The 25,097-nt window shown below is 35.4% G+C and overlaps 1 protein-coding gene across 5 annotated transcripts in view; it reads right to left on the bottom strand.

Moving 5' to 3' along the window:
• LOC110467153 (inactive tyrosine-protein kinase transmembrane receptor ROR1-like) overlaps window positions 1-25,097 on the bottom strand; it is a 238,023-nt gene that overhangs the window by 16,187 nt on the left and 196,739 nt on the right. For 4 of the 5 annotated variants that reach the window (XM_021524101.1, XM_021524105.1, XM_021524102.1 and 1 more), the window contains 4 exons: window positions 13,378-13,564; window positions 4,850-4,956; window positions 4,249-4,339; window positions 2,535-2,570 (listed from right to left, as the gene is read on the bottom strand). In XM_021524101.1, coding sequence (XP_021379776.1) covers window positions 2,535-2,570; window positions 4,249-4,339; window positions 4,850-4,956; window positions 13,378-13,564 — 421 coding nt within the window. The remainder of the gene's footprint in view (window positions 1-2,534; window positions 2,571-4,248; window positions 4,340-4,849; window positions 4,957-13,377; window positions 13,565-25,097) is intronic. The other variant, XM_021524103.1, reaches the window with a different exon arrangement.

Genomic DNA, 25,097 nt, shown 5'->3' with positions numbered 1-25,097 from the left:
TATCAACTCCAGATACACTTCACCATTCATTTTATCAACTCCAGATACACTTCACCATTCATTTTATCAACTCCAAATACACTTCACCACACATTACATTAACTCCAAATTTACTTCATTAATAATTAATTCAACTCCAAATACACTTCATCAAAGCACATCAGCTCCAAACATACTTCACCAAACATTACATCAACTCTAAATATACTTTATCATGTAAACCAATATCTCTGAACACATGACATCACATGTCAACCCCAAACACTCTAACACGCATACCAGTATATTGGGATCTCATAAAAATCTCGTGGTAATTCAAAAGTCATGATAGTCATTGTGGCAGATCCTTTATGGCACATGTAGGCATTCCTAACACTGGATATGTAATTTTGTCGGAATTTAAATGTTCAAGCATAACAGAAATTGGTGTGTTTTGTTCATTTCAGAAATAATTTTGGAAATTAATCTTCTTGGGATATAACACAAAAATAAATCAAAACTCCAGTATATGTCACAACTGACCATATCTGTTACTCTACAAGAAACATGTTTAAGGTGAATTTGGTCGTAGTTTTGCAAGAGATCACATGATCCACCAGGAAATTTTGATTTGCTAAAGGCACCAGTTATTTAGTGAGCAAACTAAAACATTCGCACTTTATGCATCAACTGGCAAATAACACAAACATCAAATGTCGTTTTTGATACAACCTTTTTTCTATAATGATTTGATAAACGTTCCACAATAAACATGCATTTGCCTTTCAAGGTCGTTGTGTTTCACAAACAAACACCAATGTACACCACACAAACAAACACCGTCACAAAATACAATTATTGTCAAATTGCACCTGTCAGTTTTGAAGAGAAAAAAATGGAAAGGAAATTGAAATGAATCTGCTCTTCACAAGTATGAAACAAGTTTGAACAAGAGATATTTATTGACCTTGTTGTCTGAATGGAATTATGTATTGGATCTTAATTAGGAAGAAAATTGTAGAATCTGAAAAAAGATTCACTTGATTCAGGAATCAAATCATAAACATCTTAGTGAAAGGCAAGCACGCTTACCACCAACCATCCACCACCAACCACCCAGTGATTTTCTTTTTCTTTCCTCCGATTAATTCCTGATTTTACGATTTAAAAGCATTAGGCCTGACACAGATTTACAAGATATCACCATTACTTACCCCTTGAATTAAAGATATTTTCCATATAATTAACTGTTACTATTTTGCAAATTATAAAACACTAACAGTAAATTCACTTTATATTTTTGAAGATTTCGTACAGAATTCAAATCCATTCATAATATCAAAACTTCGGGATAAGCATGAACCAACACAATAAACGCTGCAATCTCCACATGTATACTTCAATTTCCATGAGCCATGCCTTGCTGCGAACAATTTAGCATATTCTAATGAGCGCATAGATAATGAAATGAATATACATGTATGCAAATTGGGTTTAGTAATATGAGCTGAATTTGTAAGTGTGAAATACATGTATATCATATGGATGAACAAATAGCTGTTAATTATAAAGAGATGGAAATACTGAAATCTTTCTATGGCTTCATTAGATATATAATTCATTAATTTGTTAATTGAAAAAGGTAACAAATATGCATAAAAAGTATAAAAGAAAAAAGAATTTTATTTTTTTTAGACGGTTTAAATTATTTTCCCTGAATACTCTTTTGACTTCTTGTAAATTGGCAGTGTTATATCAATGAATATTTAGAGAAAGCGTTTCCAACTTTCCACTACAGCTGTATTGTTTAAATCATTCTATAATTTAATATATGTAGCATGTTTTTTATATAAATGATTTAAGCAACAACACAAAAACGCACAAGCACAACACTTAAAGTAACTAAACACAAGCTTAAAAAGGCAAATGCAATCATCCTAATAGAGTTTTCTCCCTTTTTTCACAAAAGTAGTGACTGGTTAGAGTTACTTCCCTTCTCCTATTAAAATATGTTTGAAAAAAAGCAAAATTTTTATATTAAAAATCTTTCAATTAATTTTGCTGAATTAAACATTTTAATGGTCTAAATAGAAAAGGAAAAGTCAGAAAAATGGCAGGAATTTGAAAGTCTTGAAGGAAAATGGCAGAAATTTAAAAGTCAGAAGGAAAATGGCAGAAATTTCCAAACAGAAAGTGACACAGACTTGGCAAGGATGTGAATACAAGCTAAAATACTGACTTTAATTCCAACATAGAATTATCCAGAGGTGTACACCTAAATCTTACTCTCCATGTCCACATTATATACTGTAAAATATCAATTATTTCACTGACATTTGTCTGTTTTGAAATGCAAATTAATTTTCAGCTCTACTTACAACAACACTAACTTAAAAGTATTTCAATAAAATTTTCAATAAAATAAATACTTTGATTTTTTTAATCAAAATGCGTAAATTACAAAATTAGAGTCAATATTACAGTATTTTATTTTGTGCTGTTTTAACATGTGGAGTAAGAAGCGCGATCGACCCGGGACATTCCTGCATACTTACTTGTTATAAATGTCGGGATCATACTTCCCATAGAAACTTGCAAATAGACAGGTACATCAAGCTCATACATATGTTTTAATAATTACGTTTTCAATTTAATTCCTTTTTAAAATGATGAATATCAAACATTCACAGGATGTAAATAAGAAACATACATAATTCAGAATTCAAAAGTTAAAAGTCAATAATTAGATCACAAATTTTGTCACAAGTCACAAAAAAAACACCAAACACCCACTATTTATGACTGCCATGATGGCAGAGAACCAATGGCATGATTTGGCTTTGTCAAGAATAAATTTCTGAAGAATTGTTATTATTTGGTCTAATTTCAAAATAATTCCTCTACAGGTATCCTTCACAGTTTACAAATCTGTGTAATTTGTAGTAGAACATCAATTGTTTTTCCTTGTGATTCTCGCATTTTTTATAAGCACAGTGCAATAATGTTTTATTATCTGAACAATGTGCTTACATTTCCTCATCACAAACACATTTATTTTGTATGTTGTCATTGAAACAGATGTTGGTCGTTGAGGACAAAAGGTCAATGAGCAAGGGTTAGAGTTCAAGGTTAACAACAGAAGGTGATACTATGTAATATTATGATCTGATTTCTTCTCGGTTTGATATAAAATATTTCACGGGGAATAACTAGAACTCTTTTAATACATATAACAAACAAACATAGCCACTTGCTTTTATTCTCTCAGGAGATTCAATTAATTGGGAGAAATGAGAGATTACAGCCCCCGGACACTCCCCCTCCCAAGTCTCCAACTTATGTTTCTAGTGGATGTGACACATGTGACATTTTCACAACTCAAACGTAACGTTACAGCCAGATTAGTCTGCCTGTGACCTTTCGAGTGTGACCCCTAGGTGGCAGCACCATTGGCCATTAATTTGCCGACTGACAGGGCTTTGTCTATCAGGACCCGGGCCATTGTTCCACCAGGGTTGGGTTTCCCATTTCTACTCATCTTGAATTTCGAGGCAATCATTGACACAAAGAAGGAACGTTGCCATTTGATAACATTGACTTGAAACATGTACAATTTCAAACGCCCCTACAACAGATACATATACACAGTATTGACGCCCATGGTGACAAATCAAACGGACAAACAGTAAAACACACAAGTCAGATTAGAACAGGACAGCTAGAAAAACAACCAGAAGTACATATCGCTACCAGCATATACCTGTTTGTTGATTGACAATTTTTCTAAGAATTGTCTGATTTTCTACAAACAAGTCTACAGCAGGGGCAGAGCAATAGGACAGTAAACTAAGGTTCCAAGTTAAATGTAAACAAGAAAATCTTTTTTGGAGCTTGTTTGATGTTTGACTTTTATTAGAAAGATAAGGTCGAATTTCATATGGATCGAGGTTGGAACTGACATAAAAGCTCATAGCAGGAGGGACAATAGACTAATTAGAGTTCAACTTAATTAATTAAGACTCTGTCAAAGTAATAATTTGTAAAAAATCTGTGGAATTTTAATTGATATTACCCTCTCATTTAAAAGTTCTCAAAGGGTGCTACATTGACATTTTGATGTTTGTTTTTCAATTGTCTTGTTTAGTGCCCTACAAGTCCTTGATTATATTATTTAAACTTTGCCTCATTAAGCTACATTGACCTTTTGACCTTTCTGTTTTTGTCCTTGGTGATGTCCATTTTGACCTTTGCCCTTATTCAGCCCCTTACCTGTCAGTGTTGTCACTGATGTCAGGGGGATTGGATTTGCCGCCACCCCGACCTCCAGAATCCTTGTTCTTCCCTGTCTGGGGAGGATACCCTGTAATGTAAAGAACATAAGTATAGGTTGCACACCACTAAATCAGTCAATGAAAAATATAATTATATAACTAGATTTAACATCATTTTCATTAAACCTTAAAATTATAAAGCAACTCAACTGATAACCGAATAAAGCTTCAGTCTGAGGTGTTGAATTGATCGGTTTGATTTTTAAGAAATAGTTTTTATGTAAGTAAAGTTATGTCTTTGTTTGAGCAATCCTATTATCTTTGTGTGCACAGATAACATGTTTGATAAAGAATATGCAGCCATTGACAAATTTGCCATTGTAATGGTGTCTGTTGGGATATCAAACAACACATAAAGAGTTGTATACAAAAACAAGAAACAGAAAGTGGACTCTGATGCTGACCTGTAAGGGGACAATGAAATTAGGATCGTAATGTCAATATTTAACTTCCTCTACTAATCTTGCTAGGCCAAATATACATAGCCACCGGACAGAGTCTAGACAGCCATGTTAATTAGACTAATTTGCCAGTCTTACCATCCTTGACCTCCAAGAAACCTGTGGTGTTGACCTGTCCAGCTTTGTTGACCGCCTTGCATGTGTACCAGCCACTGTCATATGGTTCCAGGCTCTCAATTTTTAAACTGACAACACAAAAAATGACATCGTGTCAACATCTAGTTTCGGATAGGAATTAAAGCAGCAGTCAGGAAGAAAACCTCTTTTGAAACTTGCCCCAGGATCATGAAGTTATCTTGTATTTAAATACGAAATTCAAGTATTAATGAAAAGAATACCTCCCTTGGAATTCAATCTGATTTTGGTAATATAGCCCCTATTTGCAATACGGAAAAAAAGAACATCAAATCACATTTCAAAATTTGTAAAACTGAACAAAGTGCGTTTACAATTGGATTTAAATCTAAGGCCTGATTTATGGAAATATTCAATTGTTTCTGCATTAATCTCAAGATTGATTGGAGAAAGTAATTGTCACAAGAGAAGTATGAAATCTGCAGTCAATGTTTAGTCTCTGGAGTTAGGTTAAATGTACAGGAGCAAAAGTGTCTGAACTAAAGAGGTTCTGTTTTACACACCAACCAAATGGTCGGGACTTGACAGGTTCTGTAATACAACGATAGCAAAATAGTCAATCCACAGGAGCTGCATCAGGAAACCAACCCATTATAACAAACAGAGAAAAATCAATGTGCTATAAAAATATATTTGATTTGCTTTCGACAACTTTTCGTTCCAATCTGCTAGTTGTCAGTGTAATATATTGCCAGCAATCAGAGATCTTGGCTTTATCGGACAAAAAACGAGGAAAATTACACCATAAGCCCCAACCATAAATAAACGTGTTATCGTAATGATTCAGTAGGATGTGATTCAACATCAGTGTATAAATCTAACCTCGCCAAAACGGGGACAACAAAACTTCCCATTTATATTGCGTCAGGTGACAGGAAATGGAATTATTTTGAGCGGGGCGGAATATCATGAGCATCAATCTAACTTGTATTGTTGCTGCAGTAAACAATCATTTTGCGGCATGTGAGAAATGTTTACTGTTGCTAGACCTTGTTTACCTTCAGTATAAAAATATAACACAATGGATTGACGAGCTGGGTCTTATCTTAAGAAGGATTTTTTCATTGACCTTGACCTATATATTAATCATTTTGAAGGTTAAATTCAAATAATTGCAAATCCAGGAATTCTACATCGACCTGATTTTGTGATGTCAGTTTTAAGACTTCCTGCTTAGTGTTGGTATTATTTAACATTACTCTATGATTTCCTTGTCAGCATGATTAAATAAAAGCTACATTGATGGAGGAAAGTATGTGAGGCAATCTTATTCCATTTTGAAATGCTTCAAAATCTTACTTCAGTTGATAAAAAGCTGTACCAGGTTTACAGTATTTCAATGCATGGATACAGAACAAAGTAAACTTCAATATTAAAAAAAAATCAGATTTTTGTCTTTATGATCCAATAAATTTGAATTATTCAGAGCAAATAAACTGAAGAATATCATCAAACTAACAGAGCTCTGAACAGCTGACACAGATAATTGACTATCTACTTCTTTTATCATGTTTGCCAATCTTTACAAAAATAAATCAATTTTTCCTAGAACAAGGTTACCAAGGTGACGACAGAGGTAGTGATTATGACACAATCTGTTGTTTCCTTTGCTCTTACAGAACAAATGAAGTCTGTAATCTTTAAACTTTCTCCCATAAAACACTGTTACTTCTGCACCAGCACAAAATACACTCATTCAATAATCACAATTTTTTTTTGTTTTGTAGATAAAGAAGATTAAACATGACAAACACTAAATCAAACAAGAGGCCCAGAGGGCCTGTATCGCTCACCTGGATATCTAAGCAATCATGGCAAAATATTCTCCAAATGAGATCCAAGGGAATATGCCAGACCCTAAGGCCAATCCAGGATCAATTCTAATATCATGACTGCATTTGTATCTTTTTGACCAGCATTTGTATACATAGTTTTGGGGTGGGGATCTCAACCGTTTCTAAGTTATGACCCAGGGGTTAAGTCTGCAAAGTTTGGGCAGACCCTGGGATCAATTCTAATATCATGACTGCATTCGTCTCTTTATGCCAAACAATTGTATATATAGTTTTGCGGAGGGGATCTTAAACATTTCGAAGTTATGACCCAGGGGTTAAGTCTCCAAGGCTGGGCAGACCCCCAGGCCATCTTGGAAGCATATGTGCATTCATTTCTTTACAATTAGCAATTGTATATATGGTTATCGGGTGAGGATCTCAACTGTTTCGAAGCTGTGACTAAGAAACTAGGTCCCTAGGGGTTCAGTCAGACCCAAGGGTCTATTCTATTATCATGACTGCATTCGTCTCTTTATGCCCAGCATTTGTATATATAGTTTTGGGGAGGGGATCTCAACCGTTTCAAAGTTATGACCCAGGGACTATATCTCCAATGGTGGGGCCAGACCCTAGTGCCATCCTGGAAGCAACTGTGCATTCTTCTCTTCATACTCAGCAATTGTATATATGGTTATATGGTTGGGATCTCAACCATTTCCAAGTGAAAACTTATTTTGGCCCCACCCCTTAGCCCGGGGGGTCAGCCCCAAAATTTGTACAATTTTGAATCCCCACCACCTAGGGATGCTTCCAATCAAATATGGTTGATATCCATCTTTTAGTTCTAGAGAAGTCGCTTAAGGCAATATGGGCCAAATTGTCCTCTTTTGGCCCCGCCCCTCAGCTCCACCATTTGTACATTTTTGAATCCCTATCACCTAGGGATGCTTCCAGTCAAATATGGTTGATATCCATTTCTTAGTTCCAGAGAAGAAGTCGCTTAAAGCAATATAGCCAAATTGCCCCCTTTTGGTCCTGCCCCTCAGTCCCCTGGGGGGTCAGCCCCACCATTTGTAGACTCAGTTACAGCGATAGCATAACATTGACCAGATAGACTCAGTTACAGCGATAGTAAAACATTGACCAGATAGACTCAATTACAGCGATAGTATAACATTGACCAGATAGACTCAGTTACAACGATAGTATTACATTGACCAGATAGACTCAGTAAGAGCGATAGCAAATCATTGACCAAATAGCTCACTCAGTTACAGCGATAGTATAACATTGACCAGATAGACTCAGTAACAGCGGTAGTATAACATTGACCAGATAGACTCAGTTACAGCGATAGTATAACATTGACCAGATAGACTCAGTTACAGCGATAATAAAACATTGACCAGATAGACTCTGAGTTACAGCGATAGTAAAACATTGACCAGATAGACTCAGTAAGAGCGATAGCAAAACATTGACCAAATTGCTCACTCAGCCTCCTTAATTCAGGCTCACTGCCACTGTCTATAGCCTCCTTAATTCAGGCTGACTGCCACTGTCTATAGGCTCCTTAATTCAGGCTGACTGCCACTGTCTATAGACTCCTTAATTCAGTCTGACTGCCACTGTCTATAGCCTCCTTAATTCAGGCTGATTGCCACTGTCTATAGCCTCCTTAATTCAGGCTGCCTGCCACTGTCTATAGCCTCCTTAATACAGCCTGACTGCCACTGTCTATAGCCTCCTTAATTCAGGGTGACTGCCACTGTCTATAGCCTCCTTAATTCAGGATGACTGCCACTGTCTATAGCCTCCTTAATTCAGGCTTACTGCCACTGTCTATAGCCTCCTTAATTCAGGCTGCCTGCCACTGTCTATAGCCTCCTTAATTCAGGCTTACTGCCACTGTCTATAGCCTCCTTAATTCAGGCTGATTGCCACTGTCTATAGCCTCCTTAATTCAGGCTGATTGCCACTGTCTATAGCCTCCTTAATTCAGGCTGATTGCCACTGTCTATAGCCTCCTTAATTCAGGCTGATTGCCACTGTCTATAGCCTCCTTAATTCAGGCTGATTGCCACTGTCTATAGCCTCCTTAATTCAGGCTGACTGCCACTGTCTAAAGCCTCCTTAATTCAGGCTGACTGCCACTGTCTAAAGCCTCCTTAATTCAGGCTGACTGCCACTGTCTATAGGCTCCTTAATTCAGGCTGACTGCCACTGTCTATAGCCTCCTTAATTTAGACATCTTCTTTCCCAGCCACACTCTGTAGCTGGATTACTTAGACATTTTTCAATAAAGAAAAAAACATGTCCTTAAAAATACTAGTTAGATTAAATTGTCACCCAAGACTGACTGGTTAAAGTATGGTTGTCTGTATAAGTAAATTAAATCTGTGCTTTCTGAAATTTGTATATTCTCTATGAACTGTTTGGTCCATATAAATTACCATGGTTGCAATTTCCAATTTATGTGTTTCGCTGCATATAAATAATCTAAAATCCAGACGATTCTTTTGCACTTGAGATGGATTAGCTTTGAATGTACCATCATGCTAGCAAGTCCTAAAATTTGTCATAATTTGATTTAAACGACTAACACATGACTATCACACTTTTCAGATTTCAATCAAAGAAGAGTTCTGTAAAGTAATGTGGCAACTCTGTCTTTAAATCACAATATTGTGAAATTAAAAATAAAATGATTTCATGCTTGAGTCTCATAAAGAACTTGACCCTAACCGAAAGCTGGGTGACAAAATGGCCATACGTCTTGGAGTTGTCAACCCCTGGGGGAGTAAGGGACTGCCAGGGTTCACTGGGAATAATGGCGAACTTGGTTCGTGCTTGACATCCCAAAGTCTAAATCTTTTATTTTCTCACTTTTCTCTAAGATCCCTGTCTCCAATTTTTTTTCTATGGGGGCAAATTCAGTTTTCAATTACCAATGTGGCACCATTCTATCATTCGACAGTTACAAGTGATCTGCCCTATCTGGTTCCAGATGGCATCTGTTAGTCCCAGTCCTATACCCTGAGGCCGATCTCACACCGATTTACTCCGCACTCTAACAGTAGCAAATATACCATATTGTATGCTAATCTTATTGTGCTGCTATCAAATCAGCTTTTTTCACTTCTGCATAAAAACAATTTGTTAAAGTATGAATACTATATATCAGTATATCAATTAGTTTTAACAAATTATGAAATTGTTTATTTAAAAACTTAAAAAGGACAAAATGTGTATTCTATATCTTTTAAGATTTAGACTTTGAAAAAACGAAGTTTCACATGTCTTTCAAAATGTCATACATTTATTTTTGTAAATATCAACTCAAATTCATTTTGATATGCAGGAAGACTGAGTTCAGCTTACCACTTTCACTATCACTATCTATTTTTAAAATTTGAATTGTTAATTTGGTAAAAGAACATCATCTTCTAGCATGATAACTAATGTTTGAATATCAATCAACTAATCAAGAACAAATTATTGAACAAATTATTGACTTATTCCAGAACAAATATGATCTAAAGGGAGTGACTAATTCCAGAACAAACATGATCTAAAGGGAGTGACTTATTCCAGAACAAATATGATCTAAAGGGAGTGACTAATTCCAGAACTAACATGATCTAAAGGGAGTGACTTATTCCAGAACTAACATGATCTAAAGGGAGTGACTAATTCCAGTACAAACATGATCTAAAGGGAGTGACTTATTCCAGAACAAACATGATCTAAAGGGAGTGACTTATTCCAGAACTAAAATGATCTAAAGGGAGTGACTTATTTCAGAACAAACATGATCTAAAGGGAGTGACTTATTCCAGGACTAACATGATCTAAAGGGAGTGACTTATTCCAGAACTAACATGATCTATAGGGAGTGACTTATTCCAGAACAAACATGATCTAAAGGGAGTGAGAAGTTGTTTAATGGTTGAAACTGGCCACACAACAATTTATACTTCAAACTCCTAAAAAAACACCAGAATTTCATGTAAAAAAATATGTATTTTTTGGCCTCAAGAAATCAGAGCCATGTATTTTAGCAGTGAGAAATGGGCAATAAATGTGCCAGTTCTATATATAGCTTGTAACACAGAACAACATTAATAGCCTTTAGTTTATCAGCAATTTATGCCTTAATTTTCTCCCAAGTGTTTTTTTTCTCTGTAACTAACTGCAGAACAGAGTTGCAGCAAAGAGATCTACACTGTTAGAGTTACAACAGTACTATTTCAATTAACAACAGGTGTTGGGGGCTCTCCATCAAAGCCAACCATGTATCTGTTTCACTCAGTATGTCTAAATTATTTTCGGAGAAGTACAACAATTAATTGCAATGCTTAGGTACACTAATGGTAATTATACTTGCCGCAGATAATTGATTGCTCCGTATTATTACGGCTAAAGTAGTGCATGATCCTGTGCTTAGTATATTGCAAATGTCAACCTATTACATATGCTTCATTGTCTTGCAATGGTTTTGGTAAAAAAAATCTAAGAGCAAGGATGCTACCATAGTAATTAAATCTTCTTAATTAACATTACTGACATTTATGCCTTTTGTTAATAGCAATCAATGCATTATATATGAAATTCATCAAATATGAAGCAGTTCTATACATATATCTGGGATAAGCCCTTTAATTGTTTTGAAATAAGCCAATTCCCTATAATTTCACGTATTTAATATATGTTTGTCATATTAGGAAATTGAGCTCTTAATTTGATCTTAATTAATTTACTTAAATTAGGAGATTTATTCCTTTAAAGCTTTTCTTCTGAAGCTGCATGATGTATTTACCTCCCTTATATTGGGGTATTTACCTCCCTTATACTAGGGCATTTATCTCCCTTATACTGGGGTATTTACCTCCCTTATACTGGGGTATTTATCTCCCTTATACTGGGGTATTCATCTCCCTTATACTGGGGTATTTACCTCCCTTATACTGGGTTTTTACCTCCCTTATACTTGGGTATTAACCTCCCTTATACTGGGGTATGTACCTCCCTTATACTGATACTGGGGTATTTACCTTCTTGATTCTGATACTGGGGTATTTACCTCACATATACAGGGACATTTATCTTCCTTATATTGGGGTATTTACCTCCCTTATACTTGGATATTTACCTCCCTTATACTGGGGCATATACCTCCCTTATACTGATACTTGGGTATTTACCTTCTTGATTCTGATACTGGGGTATTTACCTCACATATACAGGGACATTTATCTTCCTTATATTGGGGTATTTACCTCCCTTATACTTGGGTATTTACCTCCCTTATACTGGGGCATTAATCTCCCTTATATTGGGGTATATATCTCCCTTATATTGGGGTATTTACCTCCTTTATATTGGGGTATTTATCTCCCTTATATTGGGGTATTTATCTCCCTTATATCGGGGTATTTATCTCCCTTATATTGGGGTATTTATCTCCCTTATACTTGGGTATTTACCTCCTTTATATTGGGGTATTTATCTCCCTTATATTGGGGTATTTATCTCCCTTATATTGGGGTAAATATCTCCCTTATATTGGGGTATTTATCTCCCTTATATCGGGGTATTTATCTCCCTTATATTGAGGTATTTATCTCCCATATACTGGGGTATGTATCTCCCTTATATTGGGGTATGTATCTCCCTTATATTGGGGTATGTATCTCCCTTATACTGGGGTATTTATCTCCCTTATATTGGGGTATTTATCTCCCTTGTACTGGGGTATTTATCTCCCTTATATTGGTGTATTTATCTCCCTTTTGCTGGGGTAATTATCTCCCTTATACTCTGTAGAGCCACTGAGTAAAGTAACAGTTTAACCATTTAAATTTGAAATTGTGTCATCTTTCTACAAAGTGGCTTTTCCATCTAGTTATTTTTTTATTCAAAATCATCTGTAAATTTGTTGTTGTATTCTTGATATTCAACTGAATAAAGTCACTGAAAACCAATAACATGTGTAACGTAAAATCAACTAAAAAAATCGGTAAAGTTCACATTGAGATCCAACTGTAAGCAAGCAAGGACTGAAGAACTTTTCACAAATTAGTACCTTCTCTTGTAGGAGCAGGCCCAGCATAGCATTGCTTCAAGGAGTATGTAACTGAGCTGCAGCAAACTTACTATACACCTTGGAGATCATTATACTAGCCTTATTGCCAAAGGTCAGTTCCCATTTTATGACAATTTTCATCGAATTTAAACATTTCACTTATTAAAATGTACTCTTTTTTCAATATCTCAACAAAAATAACAACACATGAAGAAAAGTTTATTTTAAATTATGTTATCTGACATTATAATATTACCCCTCGAAGTAATTTAGTTCATGTCTAGACAAAAACCATGATACCCTGTTGACAAAGAAATCCAAAACTAAATTGTCATACCTCAATGACAATACGAGAAAGCACACTCTAAACAGCCAATGATAATCAGATATTTTGTCATGTGATGAAATTAAAAAAAAATGGATAAACTATCTATTGTACATTTCTCTGCTCTCACCATTTATAAGGTTTCCGTAGGAACCTTCAATCACCATCTCGCTCAAGCTATCAGGGAGACAGCAGAGACCTTGCAGTTAAAATTTCATGAAACCCAAAGTAACTTTCTATTCCAAGCAACAGTGACTTTGATGTTTGCAGGCTAATGTGTACTTACCGTGAGCCCCATGGAGTAAGTCGAATGGTGATGCGACGCTCATTCTCTCCAATGGGCACCGTGTCCTTGAACCACTTGTAGCGAGGAAGCGGGTTTCCTGATATCTCACATCGAATTCGAACACTATCGGTTTTGAATTTGCTAATATTTTTCATGGCATAATCCAAGTCAAGTGTGGCTGGAGTACCTGGGAAATAGAGATACATTTTAATATACACAGTTACAATACTTACATCTAATATAAATACAAAGGTAACTGTTTCAAAGTCATTCTTACACATTATACCTGTTATTTATGTTGATTAAGTCCTTCTTAAGGATATATGCTACCTTCATCTGTTGTTCATGTAAGAGTTATCTCCCTTAAAGATAAAGTCTTAAGTAAATACCTGTTATTTATGTTGATTGACATCATTAAGGATAAATGCTACCTTCACCTGTTATGCAAGTAAGAGTTATCTCCCTTAAGCATATAGTCTTTCTTACACATTAATCCTGTTATTTATGTTGATTGTTGAGAGTTATCTCCCTTAAGCATATAGTCTTTCTGACATATTGTACCTGTTATTTTTGTCCGAGTAGGTCTAACTCTAAACATGTCATTTATGCTAGAATTATCTCCCTTAGTGATAAAGGTAACCTGACATGATGTCTGTAATTTGTGTTAGATTTAACCCCCTTTAAGAATTCTTGAATTAGCAACCTCAAAAAAATCTTAATTACCAAATCAAGCACTATCAACAAAATTTGTGTCATCAGAAAATATAACAAATATCTACTCACGAAAGACATATTTCATATTTTTTGTGGGGAATTCTTCTGGAATGAAAATACTTCAGGCAAATGTTTCAAATTCTCTGCTCTTATGTCTGACATTTTGGAGTTAATCCGATAAGAGTTACCTGTTGCTAGAGTCGTAAATAGATTCCGTGAATTCCCCGGACAACATCTGAACATTTAATGGTACTACTAGGTCCTATCTTTGTAAATATGTTGACTCGACAGCTCTTACAATACAGAACAATGTTACATAATCTCTGAAAGGAAAGGGTTGAACTTCTGGTTATTCAAAGTACCAAATTTAACTTGAAGCTAATTTCCCTTGATGATAACCCCATAGACATTTGAAATCTATCATGAAAATTCTAGGTTCATATTAAGAACAAACAAAACTAAACCAGACAATAAATACAAGATATTACATTTGCCTCAGTCAAATGTTTGGCTAAATGAATTGTACTTGGAAGCACAAATTCTGGAATAACTCTTTATTTCCGACATCTTTCTCAATTATCTCATTACATACAGCAGCTTATACTATAAGTAAACGATGGCATTTCACACCATTATTTTGTCAAATGCCTGCCACTGTAAGGAAGTTTTTGACAATAAGAGATTTTTCAATATTTTTTCTCCCCCATGAAAAAAATTGAAAGTTTGGCATTAGTATGCATTGTGGAAAATATTTTTCCTCCTTTGGTTCTTTTTTTATTCATACTGGTTTTGTCTCAATGAAATCACTACAATGGGGAACAGGAGGAGGTCCGGTGAGCTAACCAATGTTTATTAAATGACCAAAAACTAACCATACAATATTTTGGTCATCTCACACTTTCGCTCTATGCCTTTTCAGGTATAGGAAATACTGCACTAGTCTCAATTTTTTGTTCATGGTTTAATGACATGATAAGGTTTAATTGACAAATAAGTCTGACACAGCACATGAATCAAGTGGGATAAAAATAAATGTGACACAACGCAATAATGAAATCAACATTTTTATTCCTCAAATGTAGGATCTATTTCATATTTATCAGAACATTTTTCCCGATAATGTGAACGGACAAAAATCCTTAATTACCTATCGAGAGCAAACGAGGCTTATCATGCATTGTGCAAAGGAACTTCATTACCAGAATTTGAAAGTACCTGTTTCTCTTGGCCATTAATGGGTCCCTGTCATGTAATATTCAAACTAAACCACCCATTGATGCATAAGTTTGTAACCTACAATCTGATCTGCACAAAACTTTGGATCAAGATGAGCATGGCTTTGCATGCTTGGCCCGGTGTTAACAGATTGACAAATTGTATGCTAGCCTCGTAACACTGGAATACACAACTTTATCTACAGTAGCTGATGAGGATGTTTTTAAACTTTCTTAATTCATTTTATTTCTCCAAATTGTTAAAAACAACAACATTATTGTTCTTTATCAGATGAAGCTAATGTCTTGGAAATGCTTAAAAAAACTGTAACAGTGATTTATTCCTTGAGCTGTTCTAGCATATCAGAAATTCAATAAAAACAAAAGATTTCAAAATAAATATATTTAAAAAAAAAAACACTATAAATTTTCAATTTTATGTCACAGTTTTTGTGTGAAATATTTCCATTTAAGGAGAATTTTATTTTTGTGATTTGTATTTTCTGATATAAGATAACAATAACTTAATGAAAAAAATTCTAATAAAACTGTAAAGGACAGGTGAGTGGTTGGGTTGAATGGTTGTATGTAAGAATCACATTTAGTAATACATATTTAAAGAGGCAAGTAATGGAAAATAATAGAAATTAAAGATATTGCTACTAACAGAAAAGAAAAGATATAAGTTCAAATTGCATAAAAGAGGAAAAAAGTTCAAATTGCATAAAGAGTTTTGAAAAATAGAAAGAAACACAGAACATATGGACGGGTTTGGAATGTCCCTATTGTAAAAATACTTGTATAATGTAATAGGTAATTGGTAAACAGAAAGTACAAAACAGAACAAGGTGAAGTAATGCAAGCAATCCAGTGTTCCTTATCTCCAAACAAACTTTGTTCAAAAGGAACAAAGGGCTACAACTCTCTATATAGTAGGGAATGGACCATCAGTACAAGACAAAGGGCTACAACTCTCTATATAGTAGGGAATGGATCATCAGTACAAGACATGATATCATTCAAAGAGACACTCACATACAATATTTGATAATTATAGGCATACACTATACATACATTACGCCCCAGGAAAAGGTAACCACTGAGAATAAAGGGCCATAACTCTTTATATGTTGGAGCACAAGACAAAATTTTAGTATGTGATACTCCACTGTTCCAAGAGGTATATACATACAAAATAAGGTAAGTTAAGGCGAGTATATCAGATATGTCCCTGACAAATTGACACACGGACTGACAGACTGACTGACTGATTGCAAATTTAACCAATATTACCTTTGGTTAGCAGACTGGAAGGGAACTAACAATATCATCTTTATCAAATGTAAATTGATATTAAGAAAACCAGTGAAATTAAATGTTTGATTAAAAAGTCTGAAATATGTGTGAAAGTGTGTGAAAAATGTGTGAAAGTATTTAAAAATTGAATGTGTCTTGGTGATTGTATAAAATCATCATCAGATGATGAGGATGAGGAGGATGAGGTTGCTGATAATTTCAATAGTAGATATGTGTGAATGTGTGGATGTGTGTTGATGTGATGTTCTGTATAATGTACATGTTCTGAAAATCTTGGAAAAAAAAATAAAAAAATAAAAANAAATTTGAAAAAAAAAAAAAAAAAAAAAAAAAAAAAAGAAGTCTGAAATAATAAATCTATGTATTCGGTACAATTGACATGATAATTCTGTAAACCAAACTAAGGTATAGACAATCATGCAAGCTTTATAAAAACTTCAACATAATGTCAGCTTCCCAATGGTACATGTATGGATCTGGCAGTAATGATATACGACGCCCCTAACATCACGTCCCTGTATTACAGCTATCAATCATGCAGATATTGTTATCAATTTCATATACGCAACTGATATCAGGGTAATTGAATCCAAATTCTTCAGGAAATATTGTAGAATAATTTTTAATTGATACTACCTTAATGCTTCATTTTTGTTAATAGGTATCAAAATATTTTCGATGTTGATAACATGTACTTTATAATCATAACTCAAATTTTTGAACCCAGATATTGAGATATTATGGCATTGAATCATGATTTTTTATTGAAATTAAAAAGGTGTAAATTATGTGGCGCTTACATAAAAGTTCTGTAATGAATTAAATTGCAGTATTTAATGGACAATGGTAGATAATGGTGCTATCGTCCCTCCCCTGTCCTCGTCCACCAGGCCATATACTCAATAAACATAATGATGGTTTACTGGAGGTTATACAGATATGAAAAAGAAAAAATAACAAAATTCTGCATTATCAATGACCTGCCAGAGTAATTTGTGAGAAAAGACGTATGAATCAATCATGATACATCGTTTCTATAACGCTGACAGGTGTCTCAGCAAATCGGGCTAAAATTCTCCAAATGCTTAAGATGCAATTAATCATTAAATGCACTTGACAGAAGCTAATGCGATAGGGTGGCATGCATTCTGTCCATATGGAAGCGGTATGAATCTTACATATATTTGAGAAACATACTGTGAATGTTGGCATTTTTCGAGTGGGTTTTGATTTATGTTTATAGCTCAAAGTTCTTTGCTATTAGGCAATATATACGTTTCCACCCATTGAAGAAAACGTAACACACATCAAAAATAACTGCGGTAGTATCTAGAAATTTGATCATTGTCAATCATAACAAATTCACACCATATGCAATAAAACTAGCAATATAACATAACAATAAAAGAAAAAGTAAAAATATTTTATTAATTTACTAGTAGTTAAAATTTATTGTCTTGTCAATGAAACTACACTGAAAAACAGGCCGACTTATTAAATAATTAAACAAGATCTGGCCATAAGCCAACACCATTTTATGTATTGTATACCTAACTTTTATTTAATTTATTGTGAATATGGCAATTTATTTTTAACTACTTTATATAATATTTTGGCACATGAATTGTGAACTTTAAACACTGACATGAAAGTTCTGCATTCTTGGATTTCCTAGGTATTACTGTCATATATATTCTGAATTAATTGCTGTCGACCAACTAATAGGAGCCAGTGGCTTCAGGACCTGTGGTCAGTAGCATTAAAGCCAGGCTGATTGACCACTCGGCACAGCCACTGGACCCCTATGATTCCATTTGCTTGATTGGTCTAGTGTCAATGGTAGTCAAGACTTCAGGAAACACAAGTTGACAGCGTCTTGTGGCTATTTTCTGCTTCATGTAAACTCTTGAATAAATAGCCTTTTGACCTAACTTGATAGTTCCATTGTAAGGTTATAGATGACTATGATCAGCTTTAGCTTGGCCAGTTGATTAATGGACCATCTTCAAGGCTACCTGACTCTACTGATCGGGACTGTTGTACCAACTTTGTTCCATTTATAAAATTAGAACAAAAAGTTAATTAAATTCTGGTCTGGCATCCTAACCGTATTGTCCCATTATTGATAAAGCTCAAAGAACCTACAAGGCGGGGTATACCAGTTCAACTTCTCCCCATTACTTCTGTTCCAACCCTGATAAAGACAGCTATAAACAGGGGTTCAGATGATCTGTCATTATCAGTCTATATCAATTCCAATTAAAACAACCTCTAGGAACATACATCACCTGTCAAATTGACTTCAGGACTACTTATTTCTTGCTAATCAAGATTTATTTCATTCCAGGTGCAATATCAAAGGATGGATGGAAAATCTGGATTAGTAAGTTTGCTGTCCAATATTGGAGTCGACAAGTTGACACTGTATTGTGAACATGGATCCAGTCTATGTTTTCAGTCCTGCCTCAATTAAATGTTTTCTATCTCTGTTTTTACAGGTAATTACCTGTGTGTGCCCGATGTACCTGATGGCCAAAGCACCCAGAACTGCGACCTCATGCTGTACCAAAACACAACAGCTTCTTCAGGCATTTCGCTGGCAAGGTGAATAATTTAGATCTTGCTGGTTTGAAATCAATGGACAAAAACGTTCCACAAAGGTTAGAGAGTCTTACTTATAGCTCTCTCCATAGTGTCATACCATCCATAATGTATAGGTACTCAGGTTAGTGGCAGATCCGGAGGGTGACCTGGGGCATAAATAACTTCCCCCCTCCCCCTCTGCATGTAAATAATGATTTTAAAACCTAAGCCCCTCCTCCGAGGATAAATACTTGTTTAAGACTTAGCACCCCTCACCATCAACACTTCAATTAAGATCGAAGAACCTGAAATCTTCTTCCCATCTGCTGCATTGTAACATTCTATTATTTGAAAACTTATACATTTTTCGACTTTTTTTTGTAAATTTCACATTTTCCCAGGGTTATGTGTTTCACAGCTGAAATAAAGATGGATTATTTGAACGTCTTTATTTCTATTTTGCCTGCTCTATGAGGGTATACCACGGTGACTATTGATTATTTCCTTACTTGTCCCCAATTTGTCACCCTGTACCCCTAATCCTCCGCATCCCAGACACCATAACTCTGACAAACCTGGGAGATCTATTCCCAACCAATCAATACTGAGGTCACAAGGTCATAAGGTTACAAGGTCATCGGGCCCAAACAGGAGCTATCTCATACACCACTCGATTAAAACAGAAATGGTATTATAGTTTTAGACAACATATCATGTATATTGTATACTTTTGTAAACTTTGAACTTTTTGTTTTTTATTTTATGAAAATTTAAGATACATAATGTACATGTATCATCTAACTAAACAGGAAATGGACAAACTTGGCTGAATGTTTCATTTTGTTTCTATAACCTTTATATTAAGAATATAGATTTCCTTATTGTTATTTTTTAATGATTTCTGCAGATTAATACACATCTGAACAGTCATCCACAAGCAAACAAAGTTCACAGGTTTCATTATTTTAATGATAACCGAAAAAATATGTGTATAATATTTTTTTCCTTATTTCTGTTATGTCAAGAACAACCAAACAGGGACAGCGATTTCACAGAAGTAGTAGACACTTTTCTAGAGAGGTCATATTTCTTTTAAAATAACTGCTGTAGATAGACAAAAGGTTATGTGAAGTTGTATTTCCTCAAAAAGATATCAAGGGAGACATTGATTGCTGCTGCTTGGTAGAGAACATTGAACTGTGATATGACAATACAGAACTTAACAATTGTCTGCTGATATATTGACCATCTGCTGATTTTCTAGCACCTCATGGACCGAGACGTCTGCTCATCTAATGGTGTCTGTTCGTGCCTGCGAGTACCAACCTGGTGGAACATATTGTCTTCCTGTGGGAACTCTCGAGAGACTTCTAAAAGTTATTTCAATATCATATACAGCTCTGTATCTGTAAGTATATCTCATAAATTCACAGTCAAAGTAGCGCTATGATTATACAATATCTGAAAAATGTCTGAAATTTTTTTTTTCATTCAATACAAAGCTATGAGTATCCATTTCTAGAAGAATTTTGTTAATCCTTGCAATTCGGAATCTGTAAAATTTGACACCAGTCACCTATCTGTTGCTTTTTTTTATTACTTAATTAACTTTCCTTTTTGCATTATTTTTTTAATCAATAAGTTGAAAGACTGACTCAGGAATTCCTTATGTGAAGAAGAATTTTATCATAAAAACAGAGTAGTTGCCCCTGTCTAGATCTGTTTATACTGCATTGACATCCTTTCTATAGCGGTAATTATAATTGTAACCATGCCATCTTTGCTATAGTTGTGAATTTAAGGCCTTAAGGCCACATGCTACCTTATGCATTATAGCTGTGATTTTAGGAAGAGTTATATCCCTTATGAAGATTTTTGATTACCATTCTTATGTATTAAGAACAGAATAACTGGATTGAATAAAAGTTTCATCAAGATTTCCAATGCGCTGTCGATTCTACTGTATCTTTCCAATGTGTCATCAATTTGTATATCGCTAACATTTGTCATCATATTTTTGTGTATCTTTCAAATGTACCACAAATTAATTATGTTCATATTGAAATGAACAAATGTTTTTGAAAAAGGATATAACAACAAATATAATGGTAACAATAGTGATTTATGAAATATACTATTTTATTGTTATATGATTTATAATAATATCCTGATCCCCTGTCCTTAACACTCTATACTGTCCTCGAGGTTATATATTGACCTGGAGACTGTACAAACACTCCCTAGATAGGTGTCTCCATGAATCACCATCACCAAACGGCAAATAAGGGGACATATTATCTTTATACCGGTGCAAAGTTTAACTCATTCAAATTTAAGAGGGTGACTAGATCACTAGACCGGCCAGTGTTACCATCACCTCTAACAACATTAAGTCTATTCCCTACTTACAAAGTTTAACATGATCATGCATTTTTATTGTCAAATTACTTCTGGGTTCATACCCAGTCAACAAAGACCAGCAGTCGGACAACAAATGGCTTCCATTGTGTCGACCTGTTATCGTGTTTCCTGACATCGGCCTTTTCCACTGTTACCAGGAGCATAACTCATTTACCCACAATGCTTGGTACCATATATCTCTTAATACAGGGCTATGATATACAGCACATCACTATACTAGATGGGAGCACTGGGTGGCAACTACACATTATCAGTAAGTCTCCGACATCTCCACAATAGTTTGTAGTGCAAGGCCCTATCTGACCATATGAAACAAACACTGGCTGTATTCTGGTAGTGCTTCATCCATATATCCTCACCAGGTTGATGTTATCTACTGTTGCTGTGTCTTTGAATACAAAAACCTGAATACCTTCATTGGTCCAGTCTACCCAGGCATCAAAATGGATATAAACATATGCATGGAAGTAGTTCTATGAAAAACGAACATCCTTCTAAGAAGAAGTTTACTCTCATATGTTTCATGTTATGAGCCCTGGCTCCATGGACTTTAGACTAAAAATAAAACAGTTAACCTTAAAAGCAAAGTCCAGCACTTTTCAAGGACACACCTATTTTCCAGTACTTTCAAGCACTGACCTCAATTCAGTACTTTAGATGGTCTGTATGATCATGTTTAAATATGTGATGTTGCCTAACAATCATGTAGACTTTTCTATAGACAAATCAAACAGAATCATGACTTAAGATCGCAAGGGGTAATTGAGAATAGATAGCAGAGTGGGAGGATAACCATGAACATTTATCAAGAGAATCGGACCAGGAGTGTAACCTTACTGTGTTTTTGGGAAGGAGGAGCCGGATGACAACATCCAGCACTTTTACAAGGGGCCAAGTTGGTGGAAGCTATACCCCATTTTTTACTTAGTCTACCATTACAAGGGATCAACTTTCCAAAACAGGGGACAAAGGTCCCACGATAGACACAACTAACAGCATCTGCTTTGCCTCACAAGTAATGAATTAGCACAGGGCGAGTCAACATCAATATAGGATGTATGAGACATTGGAACTAATGGTGAGGGACTGCCTATCACAGCCATTATACCCCAACCTGTCCGTCACATGTACACCATCTATCAAAATGTCTTGTTGGTCTAGGTTACATGGAGTCTTGTTTGTCTGGAATGACTAGATTGGCTGTCCCTGTCCTGTCCCTGACAGGCTGATACACCAAGTAGTCCTACCCCCTGTAAGCCTGGTGTACATTGCAACCGATCCTTTAAAAAACTGATCCACCAAGTAAACACCCCCACCCCCACAACTATAAACCATAATGTGGCATATTCCAATAAAAAAAACCAATCCCATGTTGCCGTTGGGTACATTGCAAATGTCTTTTCATCCCCTGACCAGGCTGTTCAAAAATATTGGCCAATCCCCTGTTGCCCTTGGCAACATTTGGACAGTTGTTTTCCGTTCCTTACAGGACTCAGCCTACCCACAAACCCCTCCCCTTACATGTTGCTACAGTAAATGAAGCGGTACTATGTAAATTTTGAAACAATTGCTCATTTACTGAAACTTTGTGACCAGACTAAACAGTCTGGTGTTTTAATATATCATACACCCAAGATATACTTATCAAGCTTTTTAAACATTTAAACATTTCATTGTTTCTCAATGATGTCACTGGATCTGCGGTTAGGTTTTTTAACTAAGCGTTGATCACAGATGAAAAACTAAGAACCGGAGCATTATCTCGTCGGAATATACAAACATGGGTGGTCACATTCTGAAATCACTCGTCAAGCCTTGAAACCCATTTTTTTGTTATAATTATATTCATCTTTAAATCTTAAACCCATCAATTTTAAAAGATGGCGTCTGTATGTGATGGTTTTCGGGCCTGGTTTGTATCACAGCTCCATCCGGTGGCCAGGTATTGCGAGTCATTCTATCTGGGGCTTTTTGTGTGTTGTCATGTTATTCTACAGTTTGACGGTAACTTGCTTTGAAGCCACAATAAATCCATCATTTAACTCTCCTTTCTGGCAAACAAATGTCAAATATGTTCTCACCCTGGTGAGAGGCTGGTGTACAGTTGTTGTTTCGGGATAAACAAACTGCCGTCTAAAACACAAAAAGATAACCTGTCAGAGTTCCTTGATAGCTGAATCCTTGTAGTATACACAGGGTATCCAGGAATGATGGCGTTTTGTGAACCTCCAAGAAGTAATTAAAATGTAGACACATAGATAATTACAACTGATTGTTGGTGATTCATAGCCTACAAATTATCTGTAACTATAACTGTCACTACATATACCTCATTGATACATCCTGTCCTACCAAGTCCTATGCGCTGTAGAACAGTACTGTCTGAGGCACTTAAACACTCCTAGATAGGACCAATCTTGTACCATCATGTGTTGTGTAATACGCCCTCTGATGTGTTGTGTAATATGCCCTCTGAGGTGTTGTATTGTTTGCTCACTGATGTGTTGTGTATTACACCCTCTGATGTGTTGTATAGTTCGCTCACTGAGGTGTTGTGTTGTTTGCTCACTGATGTGTTGTGTAATACGCCCTCTGATGTGTTGTGTAATATGCCCTCTAATGTGTTGTGTAACATCCCCTCTGATGTGTTGTGTAATACGCCCTCTGATGTGTTGTGTAATACACCCTCTGATGTGTTGTGTAATATGCCCTCTGATGTGTTGTGTAATATGCCCTCTGATGTGTTGTGTAACATCCCCTCTGATGTGTTGTGTAACATCCCCTCTGATGTGTTGTGTAATACGCCCTCTGATGTGTTATGTAATATATTCTCTGATGTGTTGTTTAATATGTTGCATAATAAGCTTTTTGATTTGGATGACAAACTGTGAAATTTGCCAGTTTTTGTGTATTCAACATCAAACCAGTATAGGTAGCTTCCAGGTCCATCCCTATCCCTAAACTTGCTCACCAACTTACCATCTACTTAATCCTACACAAATTCATCTTTTATGCTGCCATTTCATTTTGAAATCAATATGAAATGTAAAATTCCTGTACAAAATTACAGTGTGTCAGACAATAACAAACATTTAAGTTGTTTTGTTATGGTAAGTTCTGTAGGGCGTGTTGGAGCAATCAATTATCTCTTTAGCTGTCCTCCTCTCTAAAACGTATATCTACAAAATCCTGACCTTGACTTTACATAGTCTGGCACAACTCCTCGTCTCTAAAACTCCTGATTACCAACACAATTTTTGCTAAGGAACAAGAAATAATACCCACAGGGAAATATTCCAAATTAGGTTTAATGCGACAAATTTTCATTCAAAAATTAGGTTATGATTGGTTGGGCCCTCCAGCGACTTGGTAGTGTTAACAAGTTGTGTGGCATTCATTTTCTGTTGCCATGGAAACACTTCTTGTTGAAGAGTGGTGGATATGCAGGAATCATTTCGTAATTTTTCAGGA

This window comes from Mizuhopecten yessoensis, unplaced genomic scaffold (assembly GCF_002113885.1).
Source record: "Mizuhopecten yessoensis strain PY_sf001 unplaced genomic scaffold, ASM211388v2 scaffold11163, whole genome shotgun sequence".
NCBI lineage: Eukaryota > Metazoa > Mollusca > Bivalvia > Pectinida > Pectinidae > Mizuhopecten > Mizuhopecten yessoensis.
Note: the sequence above shows the minus strand (reverse complement) of the source record. Positions and strands in the feature narration are given on the sequence as shown.